This window comes from Microtus oregoni, unplaced genomic scaffold, assembly GCF_018167655.1.
Source record: "Microtus oregoni isolate MIOR12 unplaced genomic scaffold, Mior012 000015F_ref0000493, whole genome shotgun sequence".
Classification (NCBI taxonomy): domain Eukaryota; kingdom Metazoa; phylum Chordata; class Mammalia; order Rodentia; family Cricetidae; genus Microtus; species Microtus oregoni.
In genome coordinates this window covers 40,629,609-40,652,747 of record NW_024543074.1, presented here as the reverse complement: position 1 = coordinate 40,652,747, position 23,139 = coordinate 40,629,609, and the positions used below count along the sequence as shown (strand labels likewise).

At 48.6% G+C, this 23,139-nt stretch overlaps 1 protein-coding gene across 2 annotated transcripts in view; it reads left to right on the top strand.

Moving 5' to 3' along the window:
• The window catches only part of Galnt10 (polypeptide N-acetylgalactosaminyltransferase 10), a 134,572-nt gene that overhangs the window by 44,738 nt on the left and 66,695 nt on the right, over window positions 1-23,139 (top strand). Inside the window, exon 2 of one of the 2 annotated variants that reach the window (XM_041664711.1) lies at window positions 21,397-21,499. In XM_041664711.1, the coding sequence (XP_041520645.1) occupies window positions 21,397-21,499 (103 nt within the window). The remainder of the gene's footprint in view (window positions 1-21,396; window positions 21,500-23,139) is intronic. The other variant, XM_041664712.1, reaches the window with a different exon arrangement.

Here is a 23,139-nt window from a genome sequence, read left to right as displayed (position 1 = left end):
CTGCATCCTTCCCCTTTACCACAGAGAGGGTTTTGTATCAAGACCCAAGGAGCAACTGTAGAGATGGCAAACAAACAGAAAATGTGCCCTTTGAGGGCAACGCCTTAGAGGATCTTTGGGGACTTCAGGAAATGTGCAGAGGTCACTGTGAATTAGCTGGCCTTATGCCACTACTTCAGGCAGTTATTTCCCCTTCGAGTTCCTCTAGTCTGAGGTTTCCCTTTCTGAGATACAAAATGGAAAGTTCCAGTTCATTGATTCTACCTAACTTTCCTATAGATAACTATTTCATTTTATAATTCATTGTTGTTATTAATCTTTTGTGTAGTTTTGTTTTGTTATGTTTGAGTTGGGGTTTTCTAGTTTAGTCCTGGCTGTCCTGGAACTCAATATGTAGACCCTGGTGACCTCGAACTCGGAGATCCACCTGCCTTTTCCTCCCAAGTATTGGGTTTAAAAGTGTGTGCCACCACCACCCGGCTGTTGTTATTAACTTTTTGCACTGCCAGGTCCCTAAGTTCAGCTTCACCACAGAGTCATATGTACAGAAGAAAGCACTTACAGAGAAGGTCTGCCGTTTTGGGTGTCCACGGGGGGTGTCTCAGAACATATTCCCAGAGGATGAGGGGACGACATTTATTTCAGCACAGAGAGAAATGGAGAGGGAGGAAAAGGAAGGGGGATGGTAATACATCTAACACCTTCTCTTCTACATCCCACCCTTTGCTGGCTTTGATTCCGGTTCCCATGTTTGAACAGCTCCAAATCCTTGCCCTTCATGGCTGAGGTGTTTTCTCTCTGTAATTACATTATTATTCCGGACACCGTCGGAATGCTTGTCACAGAGGAAGGAGGATTAGGCCAGGCGGCTGATGCTAGCTCAGCCACGCAGCTGCCCTGCGCCTGGCAAGGGAGATTGTGCCTCTGGAAGCCAGGCTCCCGGCTGAGCCTGCTTCATTTAATTAGTCTCCTGTCTCTTCTGCCTGCGAGACAGTGGCAGAATCCAGGATGAACCCCGTTAATGACTGCAGATGCTTCTAATGACATGTCGTCATCGCTCATTTTAAGCAAATCGGAAAATTGTCAAAACCACTCTAGGCTCAGGAAATAACTTTGAGAAGCGCCTGTCTCGGGGGGTGGGGGGAGTGAAGTGGCAAAAGCATCTCCTTCAGGCCTCTCCGATGTGGAGCCTCTGTTGGCTGTGTGCTCTGGTGCCAGCACAGTTTAACACTCTTTTAAGTGGATTCCTTAGTTTCTTCGTGAGCCTCCGTGTGACCTCCCCAGATGTGTAAATTTCTATGCTGATCACAACCAAGAGTCGACGTATGAAACGGTTATGGTCTAATTAATTGGTAATAGATTGTAAGCGAATGTCAGGCTAGAGAGAAGGGGTAAGTATTGTGAATCAGCCTCTGGAGAAAGCGTAGACCGGACAGGCTGTCTCATGTTGGAATGAGTTACTACACACGAGTGTGAGGTTTCGGGAGGGGGGCACTCATGATTAAACAGCTGTGTCCAGGGAAACTCCTCGTGTTGCCCCTGTGATCTTACAGAACACCGTGGAAACTCTCCAACGCCTACCTTGTTGTTTGGTAGGGAAAGGAAGAGAGACAGTGGCTCCTAAGCTGTAGAGCAGCCTAAGTCGCAAATGGAGGAACAGGATCCCACGAGGAAGAGCTGGCCCTTGCCATAGGTCAACAACACCCTTACTCGGAACCTTGCTCAGAAAGCAGTTCTCCCTGAAACTGGGCTCGTTCAGGGAATGACTCTGGGAAGGAAGCTCTGTGCTATGCCCTTCCCAAGCAGAGAAGCCTAGGTAAAGTCTCATTCCTGCTACCCTAGGCATGTGTCTTCCTCTGTCTGGGTTGGCTGTAGAGAGCAGGGGTCCGCAGAGCCTCACCCTGTGCGAGTAACCTTCCCCACCAAGTCACATAACTAGCCTAGGGTAGGGTCTCCACCTGGACTCCTCACTTTCTTCAGCATCCTGTGCTCAGGCTTCATTGAGCTTCCATTCTATGAAAATGCAAAAGGAATCCCTTCCCACCCAGCCCCATGTGGAGCTCCCGGTCCAGAGCCCCCAGTCTAGAGCCCCGGTCTTGCAGTTGTCTAGATACACTGTAATTAATGTTCAGGAATTAATTCATTAACGGAGCTCAAAAACCTTCATCTATTAAGTGGGACTAGCTCAGCACTTTGGGGATAAGAGAGGCAGAACAGGCAGTGCTCCGTGAGTGAGAAGCCGCTAGCTGTGTTGCTGGTGGCAGCAGCTCTGCCTCCTTGCCATGTTTCTTTGGACAAGAAAGTATGAGATCTCTGCGGGAACATCAGCTGAAGCGCTCTGCCCAGACCGTGCCTCCTCCTTGGTGATGCCAGAAGCCTGGCCGAGCCGGGACTAGGTTCCTGGTAACCATCTCTATCCTCCAGCTTAAGTACTTGAGTTCTGGCTGCTGCAGAAGCTGTGGAAGTGTTTCATTAGCTCCTGCCTGAGAGGGGTCGTGTGCAAGCTCATTAGCATGCTGGGAGTGGAGGTTTTATTCTCTGTGCTACACCCTGTCCCTGGTTAACTCCCACACTTAAGGCAACAGAAGTAAGCAGACATCACTGAGGGCCACTTAGATGCCAAACTCTGAGTCCCTCCCTCCCCCATATCCCTTCAGCTTCCCGCAGTCTGGTCTGCTGTCCTTCCCTTGGCTCCCTCCTAAGATAAGGATAGTTTTTCCCAGTGGTCTAGAACCTACAGGTCATTTTCTCAGCACCAATCCCTGGAGTTTGCACCCCAGAATATCCAAGTTGTTGGCATGATAGGCTACAGAAAGGTGCTTTGTGGGGCCTGCCAGATCCAGAGCAAACCCCTCCTGTGCACTAGGCCCCACCTCTGTTCTTTCCACATTCCATTACAGGCAACAGACGGGTGGCATTTGAGCCAGTTACAGAAACCAAAGTGGAGCATTGTGCAGAACCCCACGATGGATCTTACTCTGAGGGGAAATGCCTAGCAAAGCTGACTGGAGACAGGCAAAAGCAAGTGCTGGCAGGGAAGTGGAGAAGCTGGGCCCTGGAGACATTGGCAGCTCTGTTAAAGGGTTCAGTGTGGAGTTGTCATGTGACCCAGCATTTCTACTCCTAAGAATAGACCCCAGAGAATCAGGAACCTAGAGCCACACCAGACCTTGGCGCGCATGTGGCCTTGATGAACGGATGTACAGAGCAGCATGTCCGTGCTGTACAGTCTCATTCAGCCGATGAAGAGTAGAGGCGTTGACTCTTCCTGGGAGACATTGTACTGCTTGGTTTTGTCACTTTGATACAAACACAGACATATCTGGGAAAAGGGACTGTCAGCTGAGGAGTTGTTTACTTGTGTCCATAGTACTGGCCTTGGGCATGTCCATGGGGAATTTTCTTTACTGATGATTAGTTTAGGGGGGTCCAGCCCACTATGGGTGATGCCGTCTCTGGGAAAGGTCAGTGATCCTGGGAGGTATAAGAAAACAGGCTGTTGAGGGGCTGGAGAGATGGTTCAATCCCCAGCACCCACATGGCGGCTCACAATTGTCTCTAACTCCTGTTCCAGGACATCCAACGCCCTCAGAGAGACATATATGCAGGCAAAAGAGCAAGGCACATAAAATGCAAATAAATAAATTTAAAAAAAGAGAAAGAAGAAGAAGCAGCAGAAGGCCGCAGTGAGCACACCGATTCCTGGTGTCCCTCCATTGTGTGAAGAAGCCAGAGCGTACACTGCCATATACATTACAAGCCCAGGGCGAGTGAACCCCTTCTAGACAGGAAGTGGGTCAGTGGCATCTAAGCCTGGTCTGGGAGACTGCAGTGGGTAAGGTGGAAGATATGTCAACTTCAGGGCTGCACACACGCGCATGCTTACCTGCACACACGCTTGCTTACCTGCACACATGCTTGCTTACCTGCACACATATGTGCTTATCTGCACACACACATGCTTATCTGCACACACACCCATGTTTATCTGCACACATACACACACACATGCTTACCTGCACACATATGTGCTCCCCCACACATATGAAAATGGAAAGAGAATAAAATACAGAGTAATCTGGGGACCTACAGGGAAGGATATTGATGCAGCACACATAGGATGCCACGGATGTGGCAGGGCAGAGGAATGTGGCCCTACATGTAAGGAAGTGATCTTCGGCTAAGGGGTGTGTGCGAAGAAGCCCAGTTGGTCAAATGCCTTGACACCGTCTCATGAGTCAGCAAAAGCGGTCTACATAGGTGAAGAGCGGTCGCGGTGAAACACCGGTCGCAGTGAGACACCATGACGGTCTTTGTGCTCCTCTGCCCTCTCTGTCGACTTTGCTGGAAGTCATAGGCAGGCGCGTCCTATTTTCACAAAGCACCAAGTTGGAATTTTTAGAATGCCAAGGGACCGAAAAAAAGTCAGAGGACTCTTGGCTGTCGCCCATCTTTAGTCTTTGTCTAAAACAAGGATAAATGGACTCTTGTCCCTTCCTTCCCCAGTGCAGTGAATTCTGTCTCAGAGCAGGTCAGGCTCCCTCCCCCGTCCAGCTGTTTCTAGGGAAAGCCTGAAACTCACCACTCAGTCTTAGGGCCCCTGTGCCAGCCCTCAGAGGGGACTCGCGTCTGACCTCCCGTGAGCAGCTGGTGGGATGTCACCCCTCACACTGCCAACCCTTACAGCCCTGGCTCTGATCTCATTTTAGAAGCAAGCCAGCAAACTTTCCTGTTCCAGGAAAACCCACAAAAGATCCAGCAGGCATGGTTTCTGAGGAGCAAGGTCTCTGGCCCTTATATGTTTTCTCTTCATTGCTTGGGGGTCATTAGAGACTTGTGGAATTGGTCTCTAGTTTTGCGTCCTTGTGCCTTAAATATGGAAAAAAAAAAAAAACAAAGCAAAAACAAACCCTGCACTTTGCCAGGCGGTCTTTCCTTTCATGAAGCATCTGACCAGATGTCTCCCAGAATGAATGGGAAAATTAATCATCCAGATGTCAGACCCAGGGCTGGGGATGTGGCTCAGCTGGGAGAATGCTTGCCTGGCATGCACAAGGCCCTGGATTCAATTCCTTAGTCCCATATAAAACCAGGCATGGCGCTGCCTGTCTACAATCTTATCGCCTATGAGATACTGACAGGAAGATGAAAAATTCAGGGGTATCGTTGGCTACATAGTGAGTTTGAGAATGGCCTGGGATATATTAGATGCTGGCTCAAAAACAAACCAACAAAAACAAAACCCCAGAGCTACAACAGGAAGCCCTGCACATTGGCAAGGCCACGAGGGAAGCCCATTCATGCCATACCCACCCGGGCAGTGTGACCAGGAGTATTTTCAAAGCTTATATTGTCAACAACCGTTTTAACACTGGGCCCGCTGGTCTTTGGATGTACAGATTTGTCATGAATTCACAGTGTTTTGGTTTTAAGTTCACAACGCACACCTTCAGTGGTGTGGGATTAGGCTCATCCCGTGCTGTTCATACCCCAGCGGCAGTGGTTTCTGTCTGTTTCCTGAGCTGTGGTCTCTCAGTCAGATCCCGGGGCTGGAAAGATGGCTCCAACAGTTAAGAGCACCAGCGCGTGGAGGCCAGGGCCTGGTGTTGGGCGTTTTCCTCACTCGCTCTTCACTTAGGTGTCTGTTTATTGTGTCCTGGCTTGTGATAGTTCTTACATTACACTTACTTATTGTGTGTGCTTTTGTGCAACGATGCATATGCCATGCTTGGGCGGAGGACACAGACAATCTGTGGGAGTTAGTTCTTCCCTTTGGGGACCCAGAGGTCAAATTCCTGCTGTCAGGTTTGGCAGCAATCACCTTTATCCACTGATCCAGCTTGCTGGCCTTCTTTACTTTATTGAAGCAACTGAACCCCAAGCTCACCGATTCAGCTAGTCTGCCTAGCAGGCTGGCCCTGGAAATTCTGTCTGCCACCCACTCCACTCACTCCCCACCCCCCGCCCCTGGAGTTACAGGAGGGTGGCCATCACCACTCAGAGGGCTTTTTATATGCGTGCTAGAGAAATGAACTCTGTTCCTTACACTTGTGCAGCTTTAGGAGCCATCCCCCTGCCCCATGCAAAAACTTTAATAGTGGGAAATGGGAACCACATTGAATGCTCCGTCTAAGGGGGACAAGTGCATCCGTGTGTTGGCTGCAGCACGCTCTGACAATACCTCCGAAGTTCTTTAATAACGGGCCGTCTCATGACAACTGATAGGTGAAGAAAGCTGCCTCTGGGCCTCTAGGTCTTGGGTTTCAGGCACAGGTACGGAAACAAGATAGTAAAGAGGAGCGTGAAGCCATTCACAGAGACACTGGGTGGTGGAGTTACGGGAGTGCTCCTTAATTACGGTTCGTATTACTTTGAGTTAATTGTAAATTTCACATGCAATTGCAGGGAAGTCCTGTATTCCCTTCCTCTCACTTTCCTGCAGGGTATTTTTGTTTTTCCCTTTGTGCTTCTTCCTTGCCACGTGATTGACAGGTGGGGAAAATTGACAGGTTGAGGGCTATCATTTTAAACCCCCATGCATGCGGCGCATGCTCAGGCAAGAGCACAAGCACAAGCACACTCTTGCTTCCAGGGAAGCTGGCCTTCTGTTTCTCTTTAGCCCCCTTCCTCTTGACCCACTGTGCACATTAGAACCTTATACTAACCCTGAGTCGCTGAGACCTGTGCCTGGTGTAGGCGTTCATGGTCAATGACACGCTCCTTCTGATCGCATCAGGCTTCCTCAAACCATTTAGACAAGAGAAAAGAGACACCTGCCTTTTATGTTAAAGTCAGATTGAAACATCCAAATCCCAGAGTGGAAAATAAGGTCTGAAATAATCATGAAAGCAAGGCTCAGTAGCCCCCGGCCACCTTTAATGAAATGTTCAGAATATGCTCCTGCTCCAAGCTATCTGTCTCCTCTGGTGACAGCAGGATGGATAGTGGCAGCAGGTTGGACAAGCAGATGACTATGGAGTACTTCAGGAATCCCACTAGATGGCTCATCTGCTTTCTTGCCCTCGTCCAGTGTGGCGGATGTCAGAGCACACAGCACTGTAGGAAATGGGGTGGCTTGGGTCTCCCGCCTTTATTTTTGTCTTATGTATTTTGTATGTTTATTTTGCTTGGCACAGGGAAGAATCTCATGTAGCCCAGGCAGGTCTTGAAGTCTTGAACTCACTAGGTAGCAGGGGATGAACTTCAACTCCTGACCCTCCTGCCTTCACCTGCCAAGTCCTGGAATTACAACCAAGCACCACCATGCCTAGCTTCATCTACTTTTTTATTTGTTTGTTTGTTTGTTTGAGATAGGGTTTCTCTGCGTACAGTCCTAGGTGTCTTGGAACTAGCTCTTGTAAACCAGGCTGGCGTCAAACTCACAGAGATCACCTGCCTCTGCCTCCTGAGTGCTGGAATTAAAGGCATGTGCCACCACTGTCCGGTGCTTCTCTACTTTTAACAGAATCTTTGGTTCTTTATGTATGTCTTAGGACTTGTAGCTTGCAGAGAAACACCCCAACCTCATCAGAGAATCGGGCCCATGGGTTGGGTTCTCAGCTCCACCGTTAGTTTCTGTATGAGCCTGGCAGACTCTCTTGTGTTGCGGTCATTCTTCCTTTGCTAGCTGTCTGGGGTATCTGACAGATGGCCTCTCAGAATCCTGTCTCTTAGATGCTTACAGGTTAGCCGATTAGCCTGGAGCCTGGGAAGTTGCCAGCTTTCCCAGTCTCTTTGCACCTTGTGAAGATGAACAATGCACCTCAGGAAGTTGAGCCTCATTCAAAGCCAGTCTTCAGGGACTGGAGTTATTCCTTTGCCGCCTTAGTGAACCCCGACGGCAGTGCCTCTTTTATAAAAGAAACGAGCTCGTGTCCGCGCGGGCGACAGAAACGGACAGACAGGGGACTTCCTCTTCCTTTCCCCTGAAGATTATCTCGGAGATGTCAAAAGTAATTTCTGTAGGCAGACTGTTCTTTTACAAGAGATGTGTTTACAAAGCATGAAATTAACATTTTTGCACAGAGTCGAGGAATTCCTGATAACACGGTGGCTGGGGTGAGAGGGTTAGCTTCGGTGGTTATTAGCAAGGTCGGTGTTAGGGGCAGTGATGCGGTTAGCAGGCCCTGCCATCAAAGCCCTTAGCCAGACATGAACTCGGGACTTCCGAAATGCAGGCTGGAGAGGCCCACCACTCAGCAGTGCTTTTCTGGACTGGATGCCGTATAGGAGCTACAGATATCACTTGAGGGGAGACGATAGCACAGGTGTGTGTCTCAACAGTTGCACATTTCAGGTGTGGTTTGGGATTCTCCTTAGGTTCATAAAGCAAGCGAGAGAATGTTAGAGTCTATTAGTAAAAATCTATTCAGAGAAGCATATTCTATATAATTTTATGTATAAGGTATACAATTTTAGACTTGGAGCTGTTATTTTTTTTAAGATTTTATTTTTTAAAAATTATATATGTCAGCTGGGTGGTGATGGCACTCACCTTTAATCCAGCACTTGGGAGACAGAGACAGGCAGATCTCTTGAGTTTAAGGCCATCCTGGTCTACAAAGTGAGTTCTAGGACAGCCAGGGCTACACAGAGAAACCCTGTCTTGAGACACAGAATGAACCAAAGCAAACAAAACCAAAAAATTCTCTCTCTCTCTCTTCCTCTTTCTCTCTCTGTGTGTGTGTCTGTCTGTCTGTCTGTTTGTGTATGTCTGTATGTGTTTGTGTGTGTGTCTGTGTATGTGTGTGACTGTGTGTGTGTCTATTGTGTGTGTTTGTGTCTGTGTATATGTGTATGTCTGTGTGTGTGTGTGTGCCTGTGTCTGCGTCCTTGGAGCTAGAGTTAGAGGTAGCTTATGAGCCACCTGACTTGGGAACTGAACCTGTGTCCCTGGAAGAGCAGCAAGCATTCATAAGTGCTGAACCATCTCCCCATCCCTGGATTGGATTACATTCCTGTTGGCGATATTAGGCAAGATGATAGATAAGCACTGGTCTCTGTCGGATCTCCTTGGATCTCCTCGGATTTCTCACGTGACATCCAGAGTGCTCTCTAGCCTCAGTCTCAAGAGCACCCACCCGAGCACAGAGAAGAGAGGCGAGGAGGAGATGGGATTCTCGAAGACCTACTAAGAATCAGTGTATAAAAAGCTGTAAGGAGTATGAGATGTCCGTTTCTGAGACCCAGATCGGGTTTATGGAAGAAAAGACTCCCCTTAAAGGTCACGCCCCCTTTAAGTTTGGATGCTAAAGCAGGGCGAACCAGTAGATGTTTGAGATGTCCTCTGCTGCTAACTGGGTTCAAGTTTACAAGGTAAAGAGCTAGGACAGTGGGGTGGTTCAGACTGACACCCTGAATTCAATCCCATGAACCTACGTGGTGGATGGAGAAAAATGACGCCTGGAAGCTGTTCTCTAACCTCAGCATACAATGCCATGACACACACACACATACACACACATGCATACACACACTCACACACTCACACACACACACACTCACACACACGCATACACACACACACGCATACACACACACTCACACACACACACACACCCACATACACACACACACATGGGGGGGGAGAGAGAGAGAAAATAAGTAATTTTAAAGCAATCTTTAAAAGAGTTATTTATGTTTGTTTGTATGTATTTATGTATACAGTGTTCTGGCTGCATGTATGCCTAGTGCTAGAAGAGGGCATCAGATCCCATTACAGATGTTTACGAGACACTAGGTGGTTGCTGGGATTGAACTTAGGATCTCTGGAAGAGCAGCCAGTGTTCTTAATTGCTGAACCATCTCTAACAAAAACATAATTTCTAGCCTTACGATCATGCAAACCTGGGTTCAAGTCATTACTATATCTGTAGTATTGAGCAAATTATTTAAGGCTCTTTGTTTGTTTGGTTGGTTGGTTGGTTGGTTTTTTGTTTTTGAGACACAGTTTCACTATGTACCACTTACTGGCCTGGCATTTGCTATACAGAGCAGGCTGACCTTGAACTCATAGAGATTCTCCTGCCTCCGCCTCCCCAGTGCTGGGATTAGACAAGTTATCTGGCATCACTGGTAAAATGTATTCAGCTATGGTCTGTGACCTTGAAAATACTTCCATCCTCCCCTTGGGGTTGTCCTGAATGTAAAATGGGCCGAAGCACTGAGAAGGAGTCCCGAGGACCCGTGTATTGTAAGCGCTCCCTCATCCGTTTAATTAGTCTATCCAGCTGGCATTTCTTGAAAACTCGCACAATGCCTGGCATGTTGCTGAGCGTCGTCAGTCGAGTGTTAGTGCGAACCAGAGCAGATGCTGCCCCGTCCTTCTGAAGTGTGTGATCCAGGCAGAAATGTATTCCTTAAGCAGTCACAGCAAGTAAGCCTGCCCTAGGTTGTAGAGCTCCGATGTCAGGATCAAGCTGTGCCAGGAGCAGCCTAGACTGAGAAGTTGGAGGAAGATTTCCCAGAGGAACTGGCATCTGAGATGCAGTGTGGAGTTGGAACAGGGGCTGGTGTGACCGGAGTCTGTGATAGAGGAACTGTATACAAAGGTCTCACAGTAGGAGAGAGCGAGGTGTTATTTGAGAGACATTAGAAGCCCCCTAGAGCTCTAGGACCCAGGGGACGACGTTGCAGAATTGTCTAAACCCAGTGAAGCATTTGGCTTCATTTTAAGAGCGATGGGAAGTCATTGAAGGACTTTTTTTTTAAATATTTATTTATCATGTATACAGTGTTCTGTCTGTATGTATGCTTGCTGGCCAGAAGAGAGCACCAGATCTCATTACAGATGGTTGTGAGCCACCATGTGGTTGCTGGGAACTGAACTCAGGACCTCTGGAAGAACAGTCAGTGCTCTTACCCTCTGAGCCATCTCTCCAGCCCCGCCATTGAAGGATTTTTAAAGGAGCTTTTAAAATTATTAAGTTCAATAAATGCTAGTCCTATTGTTCTGTTCTGGGAACACTGGTCCATCCTGGCGTCTCTCTCTGCCTGGATTTTATAAGCGCGCCACTTTAAAGGTGCATGCAGTAGGGCTGGGGAGCAGGAGTCTCCCGGGGTTGTTTGTTGGGGACCGTCTCCTTCAGGACCACAGTATGTCAGTGTAAGAGACAGATATGATATCAAAGGCCATGGAATCAAAAGTAACTGAGTGAGGGCCGTGAGCCTTGGGTTGGCCAGGTCCCTGTTCCTAAGCCAGCTATCCCTTCCAACTCCGCCCCCTCTCTCTGAATCAGGGAATGTTAATAAATAATTCTGCCCTTAGGCTTGGCTCTGCCCAGATCCTGGTGCATAGCCCAGAAATGCTAGTCCTGTGGGGGAGAAAGCTATCCTGCTTCATCTCCTTCTGAATTTGAGGAGGTAGAAAGGTAGAAAGGTAGAAAGGCTGGTAGGGAGACCAAGGAGAACAACTGAGGCACAGGAGGCATGGGTGTGGCCCAGAGCTAGGAGAATGATGCCTATGCCAGCCCTGCAGAGAGGAGCAGCCAGGCACAGGAAGCGGCTGGCTCTCAGGGCCAGGGGTCTGAAGATGTCCCTAGCAGTGCAGGACGTTGCATCTAGCTTCTCCTTTGGTGCAGACCGCTTCCTGAGAGCTTTACAGCATCTTGCTTTGGGCCTGAACTAGGCCAGTGCAGCTGCTGAGAATTCAGAGAGCCTAATTCTGGTCACTTCCCCACCATCAAACAGTCTACAGGGAGACAGGGTCTCCCGGACAGGACGGGAGGCCCTCCTGTTCCTGTTCTGTATTTGAGGCTAGCAGGAAGCTTTGCGCATGGGCTGTGGTGCTGCTGCTGGTGGCTTGGGGTGACAGTGGGTGGTCTGTGGAAATGCTGACAGCTTCAGCAGTTAGAAGGGGGAAAGAGAGAGGCCAGGAGCATAGAATCTAGCAGAAAGACACGGAACCTGGCTGAGTGCTCTCTGATGCGGAGCTCTGGGACTGTTTGCTCACTATCGATTCTGGAAGCGTCCACAAGAGAGGAGTCATTCGTAGGGCATGACACTGGGTCCTAGGAACGGAGAGATTTATTTTCTACTGTGTGCTTTTTGGACTCTTTCTTATTTGACTCTTTCACAGTTGGTCTTTATTATTTCTATAATTGCAAATCAAATTACAGGGTTTGACTTTCAAAAAAAAAATGCAATGAAGGGTTTGGATCAGACCACTGGTTTTCAGGCTTTCTTTTAAATCGTCAAAACAGCTTTCCGCATAATCTTACACGAAAGCCTAATTAGTGTGTTCCAGAGAGGAAGCCAGAGCCCCGCATGCTGGGAGGCCCCACCTCCTGGCCACAGCGTCTCCTCGTATCTATTGCACACTTAGAAAACAACCGGTTTCAGTGATTTCTTTCAGACCTGTTTGCCTCTTTGTCTCTGTACCTGGCCTGTACTCATTTCGGAAGCAGGAGTGCTCCAGCTCTGAGGATAGGCTGCGGACCCCCACTGTAGCCACAGACCTCCTTCCCTTGCAAGAATTGGTAGCTGGCACCAGCTAAGTGTCACTCACAATCTTCGGCTGTGGGGAAGCAGTCACTTCTGGATGCTTCTCTAAGGCTGGTGCATTGGCATCGTGGTTTGTATGTAAAATGCCCCTGGCAGTCTCACGGGTTGGAACATTGTTCCCCAGACAGTGGTCCTATGTCGGGAGATGGTGGAACCTTGGGAGGTGGAAGCCTAGTTGGAGGAAGTAGGTTGCTAGGGAGTTTGACACCTGGAGCCCGCATGAGAGAGAACTGACTCCCACAAACTGTTCTCTGACCTCTTTGAAGCCTGGGTATTTTTACCACATCAGCAGGAAGGAAACTTATACAAGATAAAGAAATGAAATGAAAAGAAACAAATCCAGCAACTGACCCTAAACATGTCTTTTCATCCCTTGGGACCAGCACCGGACCATGTATAAAGGGAGCAAGCCGGGCGTTCAGCCTCAGCTCTCTCTGGTTTTGGGCAGTTTGTGGAGTTTGTAAATGTTCTCCAGGGCCCTCTTATAACTAGGAAATCTAACAGGAACCCGTGACCACATGGAGCTGAGTAAGAAGGATGGGCGCGGCCCAGGGATGTTTCTGCAACACCTCCCAAAGGGTGATCTGCTGACACCCAGCTCATGAGACAGATGTAGGGACTGGGAAAGGGCCTTCTGATGTCCTGACACCATGAGCGCGGGTGGTGCACTGCTGTTGGACAGATGTGGAGCAGGCTCATGTTTTGAACTTTGTATGGTGCACGCCCCACACTTGCTCCAGTTACTATTGGCACTCAGCACAGTGCCCTAAAACGTGATGGCCTGGAACTGGAGAGGTAGCTCAGCAGTTAGAGCCCTTGCTGCCCTCCACCCCACCCAGAGGGTGTCTCCTATGTGATTCCAATCCCACGTTGATCACAAAGGATAGCCATCCAATGTCTCGTGTTCCGTTTGCCTCTCACAGGTTTCCAGTGTCTTGGGTCAGGCAGAGAAAGTGTGTGTGTGTGTGTGTGTGTGTGTGTGTGTGTGTGTGTGTGTGAGAAAGAGTGCGAGTCTCTGGAGCTTCGTTTGGTTCAAACCTCATTCTGCCCCCATCGTTTTGGCCAAAGCAGCCAAAGAAGCCAGTCCAGCTTCCAGAAATGGGGAAGTGACAGTTTTAGCGGAAGGAGCCATATGCCATCTCATTGCAAGGACATTGAGAGGTAGATATAGAAAGAGATGGAAGATTAGAGCCACTTCCAGCCAGGCTACAATAATGTGTTCGCTCTAACTAAATTCTCTAGAATTAAAGAACTTCCAATGCCTCCGTCTAATTCAAGGGTCTGGTGAAATAGGCACTTGAAAAACTGTTTGTAAATACGATGTTGTCCTTTTTTTCTTGTTTTTGCTTTTTTTTGCAGGGGAGGAGGGCAGAGTTTTGAGACAGGGTTTCTCTGTGTAGCCCTGTCTGTCCTGGAACTCCCTCTGTAGACCAGGCTGGCTTCAAGCTCACAGAGATCCACCTCCCTCTGCTTCCTGAGTGCTGGGATTAAAGACTTGCGCCACTACCGCCTGGCCTGTGACATTGTCTGTTAATGGGTCATACACACCAGGCTTGTGGGACAACCTCATTTCTTTTTCTTAGGTAGTACCCCATCTACTCCCATTCCACTTGTCCTTCAGTGCCTGCTTAGCCCTGGACCCCTCTGCCAACTCCACCCAGAACCATTCTTAGAGAAGAATTTATGCTTTTGCTACAACAACCCGGCAGAAGTTTCCAGACGAGAATGATTTTCAGATCTGACCTGTATCGTAGACAGAAAACATTGCTTTTAAAAATAAATAAATAAAACTGTTTGCTAACAAAAAGTAGTTGCACAATGAATATGTATTGGATGGACGGATGGATGGAGGGATGGACAGATGGTTGGATCGATGGATCAGTGGGTGGAAGGATGGTTAAGGATACAGCTATAGGTACTTATAAAATTGTTACCATAAACTTATTTTTTTCCTCCTGCCAAGTTGCTGAGATTTACTGTGGACGTTTTGTGTCTACGAACTTTTCCTTGGTCTTTGTTGTGTTTCGCTTTCCTAAGCTAAAGTCTCAACACATAGCCCTGGCTGGCCTCCCGTTACAGGCGCATGCCACTACCCTTGGCATCCGAGTGCTCTGAGGAAACAAAGCAGAATAAAAACCCCAGTTGCGCATTGTGTGGGGAGGAGCCATGCTGTGTTCTTTCTCACGAAGTCTGCAATTATTAGCAGAAAAAAAATGAGGCCCCTAAATTTCCTCCCTGGCTATATTAATCACTACTCAGAGGCTGGAGGCGGGGGGGGGGGAGTGTTGGGGTGGGTGGGACTTCTATTCAGATAAATTTTTGAAATGCTGTAATAAATAAACAAGCAACTTTCTTTCTCTGGGACTTCAGAGAGTATTTCATGTGTGCATGTGTGTGTGGATGTGTAAAGGCAAGTGTGCACATGGGATGGAGGCGTGCATGAGTGTGGAGGCCAGAGCCAGCCTTGGGTGGTATTCCTCAGGCACTGTGCATATTGCTCTTTTGAGGCGGCCTCCCAAAGGATCTCGTAGTGAGCCAGTGAGCACCAGGGACTCGCCAATTGTGCCTCCCCAGTGTTGGAGTTACAAGCTTGGGACACAGTGGATTTTTTTATGTGGCTTCTGTGGCTTGAACTCTGGTCTCCCTGTTTGCAAGGCAGCCACTTTACCCACTGAGCTATTTCCCGGTCCTCAAAGAACCCTTACTGTGTTGGCATATACTGTAGCGTGTGGATATGCCAGTGTCAAAAACTGGGGTGCAGAAAAGGGGGTGACATAACATTTAAATCCCATCCATTCACAAGTATGTAACTCTTGGCTTTAAATACATTCCCAGTGCTGTTACCTCCACGCCCCCACCTTCCCGCAGCGGCCCCTCCTCCCTCTCTTCACTCCACAGTAATACTCTAGTCTCTCTTTTACTGAATTTATCTCCTCGGTAGTTAGAAAAGTAGCATCGCGGAGTACACATCCCTCTGTGCCTGGCTTATCTCACTATGTATTACTGTTTTCAGGGTCTATGGTGAAGTAGCTATCAAATGTCTATCCCTTCCAAAGCTCAGTAGTGTGCCACTGTGTGTCTGGGCCGTGGCTTATTTATACTGATGGATGAGTTGTGTTTTCTAACCCTTATGACCAATGCTGCACTGAACACCCGGGTCCCAGGCCTTTGTCTCTTCCATCTGTAACTTTAGGTGAGGCATCATGGGGTCACGTGATGGCCGTTTAACCTTTTGAGAAACCTCTGACCTTGTCCGCAATAGCGGTCCTCCCACCGGCATTCTCAACAACACTCCGTGGGCTCCAGTTTCTCCACCCACGTCCTGCCAACACTCGCCTTCTGTTTACCCAGTTACACTATCCTGCTAAGTAGTAAAGGACGCTTGGTGATAGGTTGAGGCCTAGTTCCCTAAGGTTCATTGCCTGGAGTTCTGACCGGTCTTTGTGCACTCTGAATATGAGCCCTTCAGCCGTTGCACTTTGCAGATATATTCTAGTCCACATCTTGTACCTTGAAGAACAAACATACGGTTGAAATGAATTCCAGTTCGGCAAAATTTACACTGTGCCTTATTTTTTAAGAAACTTTTGCATCAAGCATGGTGGTGCACGCCTTTAATCCCAGCACTCAGGAGACAGAGGCTGGCAGGTCTCTGTGAATCCAAGGCCAGTCTAGTCTACAGAGCAAGTTCCAGGTCAGCACTACATTATAGGGAGGAAAAAACAACAACAAACAAAAACAGCCAACCAAACAATAACAAGAAGGAAAGTCAAGACTAGATTTGAATGAATCAAGCAAGATAGGAGTTTTTCTCTTGTAGAAAGGCATGGAAAGGTGTGTGTATGTCTGTGCATGCGTGCGTGTGTATGCATGCAAGAGCTAAAATGTCTGGTACTTCTACATGAAAATGAAAGCAACCCCAGAGGAAAGACAGACAGACCCTCTGCCACCAGCCTCAAGGGGTAAGATACAGACGGGAAGCTGACTAGCAATGAAGGAGGCAGGTGTGAGAGTTCAAAGCCTGTGGCTTAAACTAGAAATCACCTTAGGCTGAGGGGAGCCCTCTCCCTCTAGAGTTGTGCAGCCCATTAAACTGACCTGAAACCATTTAATCAGAGGATAGAGTTAATCCTCAGAGCCCTTTATGGCATTAAATCCTTGTGACTATGTTAGGCACGTCTAATCCCTACGTGACCTTCCCTCCATCCAGAAAAAAATAAAACAAAGGCATATCTTCCCATTCCTTCATCAGTGAGAATTAGACCTGCTTTTTGGGAGCTCCCAGTTTGGGGAGACAGGCACATCATCAGATGGGTGCTCAGAGGAACGTGAGGTATGGAGCCCCGAAGATACTCTGGAATGCCAGGGCAGCTTGCATGAGGCTTTCCTCCTGGACCAGCGGGATGCTAAGGGTATCCAGGAAATGGCCTCTCAGCTCCCACTTGGTACTAGATTCTGAGAATCTCTGGCGGATGGCGCTAGTGAGATTCAGTTATATTCTCGCACCATTTCGTTCTGGTTAAAATAAAAAACAAAACAAACACATTTTCTCCAAACAGCAAGTCAGATGGAGTCTGGGGTAGTCAAACTCACTTGATTCTTACTTGTGAGAATAAGAGCGGTCCTCTGGGTCCTCCGTTTGGAAAAGGAAACATTTCCTCTAGCTGAGAACAAAGTCATCTCCATCCCCGTGTCTCTCATAGGAGGAAGAGGAGGAGAAAACAGATCAAAGTGTGTGGGCTTCAGCGCTTTATTCCCGAGCTCTGCTCAGACTCACTCCTTGCTCAGAGACCGTCTGTCGTTCCCACCTGCCAAGCACTGGTCCAGACTTCCTCCTACTGTGTGGCTCTTGTCTGCCTTTTGAACCTTATTTATTCCTGCCAGGCTGGGCTTTTGCCCTTAAGTAAATCTGTCTGTCACCTTCAAGCCTCCATTTCTTGGTTCATGCATCCCCTCCAGTTGGATTCCACCTGCACTGCTCTCAGGCAGATCCCTTCCCATCTTTGCACACACAAACACACACACACACACACACACACACACACACTCTTCTGTAGGAATCCTTACCCAGTCGTCTGGGGGAAAGGGATGTTAATTTTGACTCTTCTAAATATCTATAGATTTTATCTGTGCCCTTTAAGGCTGCCCATTTTTGCACACACAAACACACACACACACACACACACACACACACACTCTTCTGTAGGAATCCTTACCCAGTCGTCTGGGGGAAGGGGATGTTAATTTTGACTCTTCTAAATATCTATAAATTTTATCTGTGCTCTTTAAGGCAATACACTTACAGTTGTGTGTGTTATTTCTTATATCATCATGTTTTGTTGAGCCTGTGAACTGTCTTATTTAGCTATATGTATAAATACTTTTTCATTGCTATGACAACATACATCATCAGAAGCAACTTACAGAAGAAAGATGCTGTTTTGTTTTTTAGCATGTGGGGGCGTTTGCATGTAGGCAGTGTATGACGTACATGTCTCGTTCCTGTGGCAATAAAAACCAGGTCCTTTGAAAGGGCAGCTAGTGCTCTCAACCATTGAACCATCTCCCCAGCCCCCAGGGAGGATTTGTATTCATTAATGGTTTAAGGAAGGTTGTGGTCCATCATGTCTGGGATGGCACAGCAGCAGGAGCTGAGTGAGTGTGAGAGCACGGGCGGGGGTCACAGTCAGGAAGCAGAGAGAGATGGATGCTGATGCGCGTTCATTCTCCCTTTATCCAGTTGGGGACCCTAAACCGCAGGGGTGGTGCTAGCCACACTCAGGGTGTTCTTTCCTTCCTCAGTTAAGCTTCTTTGCCTCTCAGACCCCCCCCCCAGAGGTGTATCTCCTGGGTCTTCTATTGCTGTGAAGAGACACCATGACCACAGCAGCTCTTTTAAAAAAGAGAGCTTGCTAATAGTCTCAGAGGGTTAGTCCATGGTCACCATGTGGGAAGCAGACCAACATGGCGCTAGAACACCGCCTGGAAGCTTTACATCCTGGTCTGCAGGCAGAGACACTGAGTTTGATGTGGGATTTTGAAACCTCAAAGCCCACCCCAGTGAGACATCTCTTCCCACAAGGGTACACCTATTCCAAGAAAGTCATACCTCCCAGAGAGTTCCACGAAATGGGGACTGTGCATTCAGACATATGAGCCAATGGGGGCCATTCTCATTCAGACTCCACACCCGGTATAAAGCAACTCTGTGAATTTGGCTAAATAAAGGTTCTATCTGGTCCACTCTGACCTTGAAGGGAATACTGTATGTGTGTGTGTGTGTGTGTGTGCATGTGTGCATCTGTGTGTGTCTATGTCTGTGTGTCATGCATGCACATACGAGGGCTGTCTTAGTTAAGGTTTCTATTGCTGTGAAAAGACCGCATGACCAGTAACTCTTATAAAGGGTGGCTTACATTTTCAAAGGTTTAATCCATTAGCATCATTGTGCGACATGGTAGCGTGCAGGTAGACAGGATGCTCAAGAAAGAGCTGAGAATCCTACATTTTGACCAACAGGCAATAGGAAATGATCAGAGATACTAGGCACGGCTTGAGCATATATGAGACCTCAAAGCCCACCTCCCCAGTGACACACTTCCTCCAACAAAGCCACACCTCCTAATAGTACCACTCCCTGTGAGCTTATGGGGGCCAATTTACATTCAAACTACCACAAGAGCTATTAGAATCTATTAAACTTAATGTTTGGCATCAAAGCAAAATCTGAAGGGTTGGGAGTCTAGAGAATCACCCCAGCATCTGCAGTAAAGTCTCCCCTAATGCATCCTGAGACGTGGATGAACCCCACGACCCTCCTGTGGTTTTGAGGGCCCTAGTCAGCTGGGCCAGGCCCTCGCTGGCAGGCACTGCCAATTCTGCAGTCTCGGGATTGGACTGTGTGCTTTGACCAATCTTTCTTCTCCAGCAGAATGCAGTTGGCTTTGTTTCGCTGTTCTCTCTTCAGAGGGTGCCAGACACACTAAATGGTGATTAAACAAAGATTAAAATTCCATTTGGATGAGCGAGTGAGTGGCAGTTGGGACCGTGATCGATTCCTTTGGAATGTTGACTGAGGGCACATGGGTTCCAGACACAGTCGCTCCAGGCACGCCCACATCCGTTTGCAATTTGCTGTGTAAAGGGATTTCTAGACACTGTGCCAGCCTCTCCAGCTGGCCTACGTCCTCACTGCGCTCCTTCCCTTTGTCTTCATCTCTTGTGGCGAGGGGACATTCTGGAAGCCCCCCCGGGGGGGGGGTGGATTATCAGAAGATGATTGCAAACCAGAAAAAAAGAAAGAAAAAGATCTCAACTTTTAGAAACACACCTCTGGATGTGCAGTGTGATGGAAACATCCAAGCACCCTCGAGTTGAAAGTCTTGGCGTGTTCTTTTACATAATCGCATGATCGGCGTCATTTAAGAGTTGTGTGTTGGGAGCTAGGAGATGGCGCAGTGGATGAAGCGCTAGCTATGCGAGCATGACAACCTGATTTCCAGTCCCCAGAGCTCTTGTAAAAGCAGGAGTCCATCATCCCGTCACTTCTTTTCTGTTGTTGGTTTTGTTTTTCAAGACAAGGTTTCTTTGTGGGGCTGTCCTGGAACTCACTCTGTAGGCCAGGCTGATCTGGAACTCACAGGAATCCGCCTGCCTCTGCCTCCCAAGTGCTGGGATTAAAGGTGTGTACCACCACTGCCCAGCCTAACACTCACTTCTGAGGCTCTGCCCTGGATGTAGCCATTAGCCAGTCCCCTGCAGTTCTAGAGCACTGGGAAGGGGTTTGAGTTGACATGAACCCAAGAATTTAAAGACTTAATCCAAAAAAAGAGTAAAATACCACCAGGCAGTAGTGGCCTGTGCCTTTAATCCCAGCACTCGGGAGACAGAGGCCAGTGGATCTCTGTGAGTTCCAGAGAGCAGCCTGGTCTATAGAGTAAGACAGGACAGCCAAGGCTACGCAGGGAAACCCTGTGTGGGAGAAAAAAAAATGTAAAATGCCATAATTAATTTTGCATTGATTACATGTTGGAATGCTAATATTTTAGATATAAATGCATATATTGGGTCTGGAGAGATGGCTTAGCAGTTAAGAGTGTCCACCGGTCTTGTAGAGGACCTACATTCAGTTCCTAACACCTGTGTCTAGCGGCTCACAACTGCCGGTAGCTCCAGCTCCAGGGGCCCCGATGCCCTCTTCTGGCCTCCTGCAGACATACCCACACACAGTCAGCCGCATATATACATAATTAAAAATTAAATACATCTTTAAAAACTAAATCCGTTTCTAAGTCTAAGCTCGTGTATTTGTTTCCTTGGAGTACTGAGGACTGAACTAAGGCTTCATGAATGCTAAGCAAGCTCTCCACCGCTGACTACATCCCTTAGCCTCTACGTGTTTTGTTTTGTTTTGTTGGGTAACAGTATCTCACAGTATATGCCAAGCTAGTCTAGGACTCGGGGTTTTCCTGCCTCTACCTCCCAGGTGCTAGGATTATGGAAGTGTACCACCGGTGGCACCCGGCCTCATTTTCTTTCTTCAGCGTACAAAGCAGCTTGCTCCTGACGGCCATGTCTGCCTCACGTATCCTTTTTGCTGGGCAGCAACACCCTTGGCACTTTCTCCCATGGATGTTTCTTTCCAAGTTTCCTTCCTTTCCTGGGTGGCGCGTTTCCAGGGGGGTGGCGCTGAGCTTCTGTGCCCCCCTGGCTTCTGCCCAGCTTCTGTGCCCTCCTCCCCCGGCTTCTGCCCATGTATCCAGCATATGGCAGGCACTCAGAAAGATGCTGTGAGGGCTGGACAAGTGGTAGTGCTCCCTTAGGCCCTGGACCTTTGCCACTGCCAATATTCCCCCTTTCTTCCCTTTCATGGTTTCTTCTTTTTCTTTTTCAAAGGACTTACACGGTCGACCCAAAAAGACGTTTTTCTTGGGAGATGAACAAAAGCTGAAGGACTGGCATGACAAGGAGACCATCAGGAGGGACGCACAGCGTGTAGGTATGGAGGGCTGAGTGTGGGCACCGCGTAACTGCGCAGCCACGGGTGTGTGCGCGCGCGCGTGTTGGGTGTGTGTTAGGACCATCTGGACCTCTTGTGCACTTCCCGCCTGCCACCGTCCATCCTAATTCCTGTACCCACCTTTCACCTCTTCTGACCTCTCCCATCAGCACCAGACCCACTGTCTTCAGGTTTGCCCTGCCACCTTCCAGTTAGCAAGTGACTATGTCTCTAGCAGGTCCCATACTGAAGTAAGCGGCAGTGATTCGAGTTGGCACAGGTTGAACACAGAGCAAGTTCCACTCTCAGCAACCTGATCGGCCTTTATGGCCCCACTGAAGAAGAGGAGACCGGTACCTCAGAGATATGATGTCATCTGCCAGCCATCACACGGGGAGAATAAGGTCAACCTGGGCCTTGAACCCAGGTCTGGAAGGCAGAGCCAGTACCTCACCAGCTTCTGAACTGTCTGCATGGACTTCAGCTCCAGTTTCCTTTGGCTAATGGGGCTTCGCCACCTTCCTTGTGAGGCTGGAAGATAAGCGAAGGGCCAGCATGAGGAGGTACAGAGACTGTAGGGAGACTCTTCTCCTCAGTGGAGTCCAGGCAGAGGTCAGGAGAGCAGCTCCAATGCCAGCTGCCAGCATAAGGGGCCACCAATGAAACTGGCCTCCCCATCTGTGGGTGCCCACATGCCGTTTGCCTGGGCAACCTCAGAAGGCTTTTCTGAGGGTGCGGAACTAGGCTATGAGGTCGCTCTGCTTGAGTGGAAAGTTGATACAGCAGCGCAAGGGATTGAACTCGTGTGGTGATCTGGGTTAAAGGTGTCCCTTCTAAATTATGTATGACCAAACCAACTCACTACAAAGCTCGGAAGAGAACAGGCGTAAGAACTAAGCTGATGCCTGGGGCATCCCCAGTCCTGCTGCCCAGCACGCTACTCCGTGTGCCAGGAATGTTATATGAACGGGGATGGATGTTGCTTAAATTAAGAAAGGAAACATCTGCAAAGAGCCAGCTGGCCAGACAATGGTGCCTGAATCATTAGAATATTGGGCTGGCTAGCAAGGGAAGAAAGAACAGCAAGGAAATTAAGAAAAAATAAATAAATGATTGTTTACTTTTTCATTTGTTGAAATAAAATTATATGTAAGTAGTAAAGAGTAAATATTTTTAAAAATTAATTTATAATTGCGATGGATGAGACTGAGGACTGAATGTCCTCTTCAGCCGTCACAGTGGACCATGTCTGATGAAAAGGTACAAGCTGCAGCCTTGTCAGGATGCTGTTCTGGGGTCCCGCTGGCTGGCCCTTGCTCCCTCTCCTCTGCTGAGCCTTTGGGTCTGATCGTTAACACCCCGTCACCCCCGTGTGGGTCTCCTGATGCCTCGCGCCAAGTGTGAGCTCAGGCCTCTTTCTGCCTGCTGCGTCTCCACAGTATCAGTGTCCTCAGTACCCAGAGAGCCATTGGCCTCCAGCGGCGACTGCTGGGACTGAAGCTTGGCTACTCGGCAGCGGAGACCCGTGAGCTGCTTGTGTCAGTTCTTGGTCACCAGAGGCCACGAGAACCCCAGAGAGCACGCTCTCGGAGCACCAGAGGCCCTGCTCAGGCATACTGCACCTAGATTGCCACCCGTTT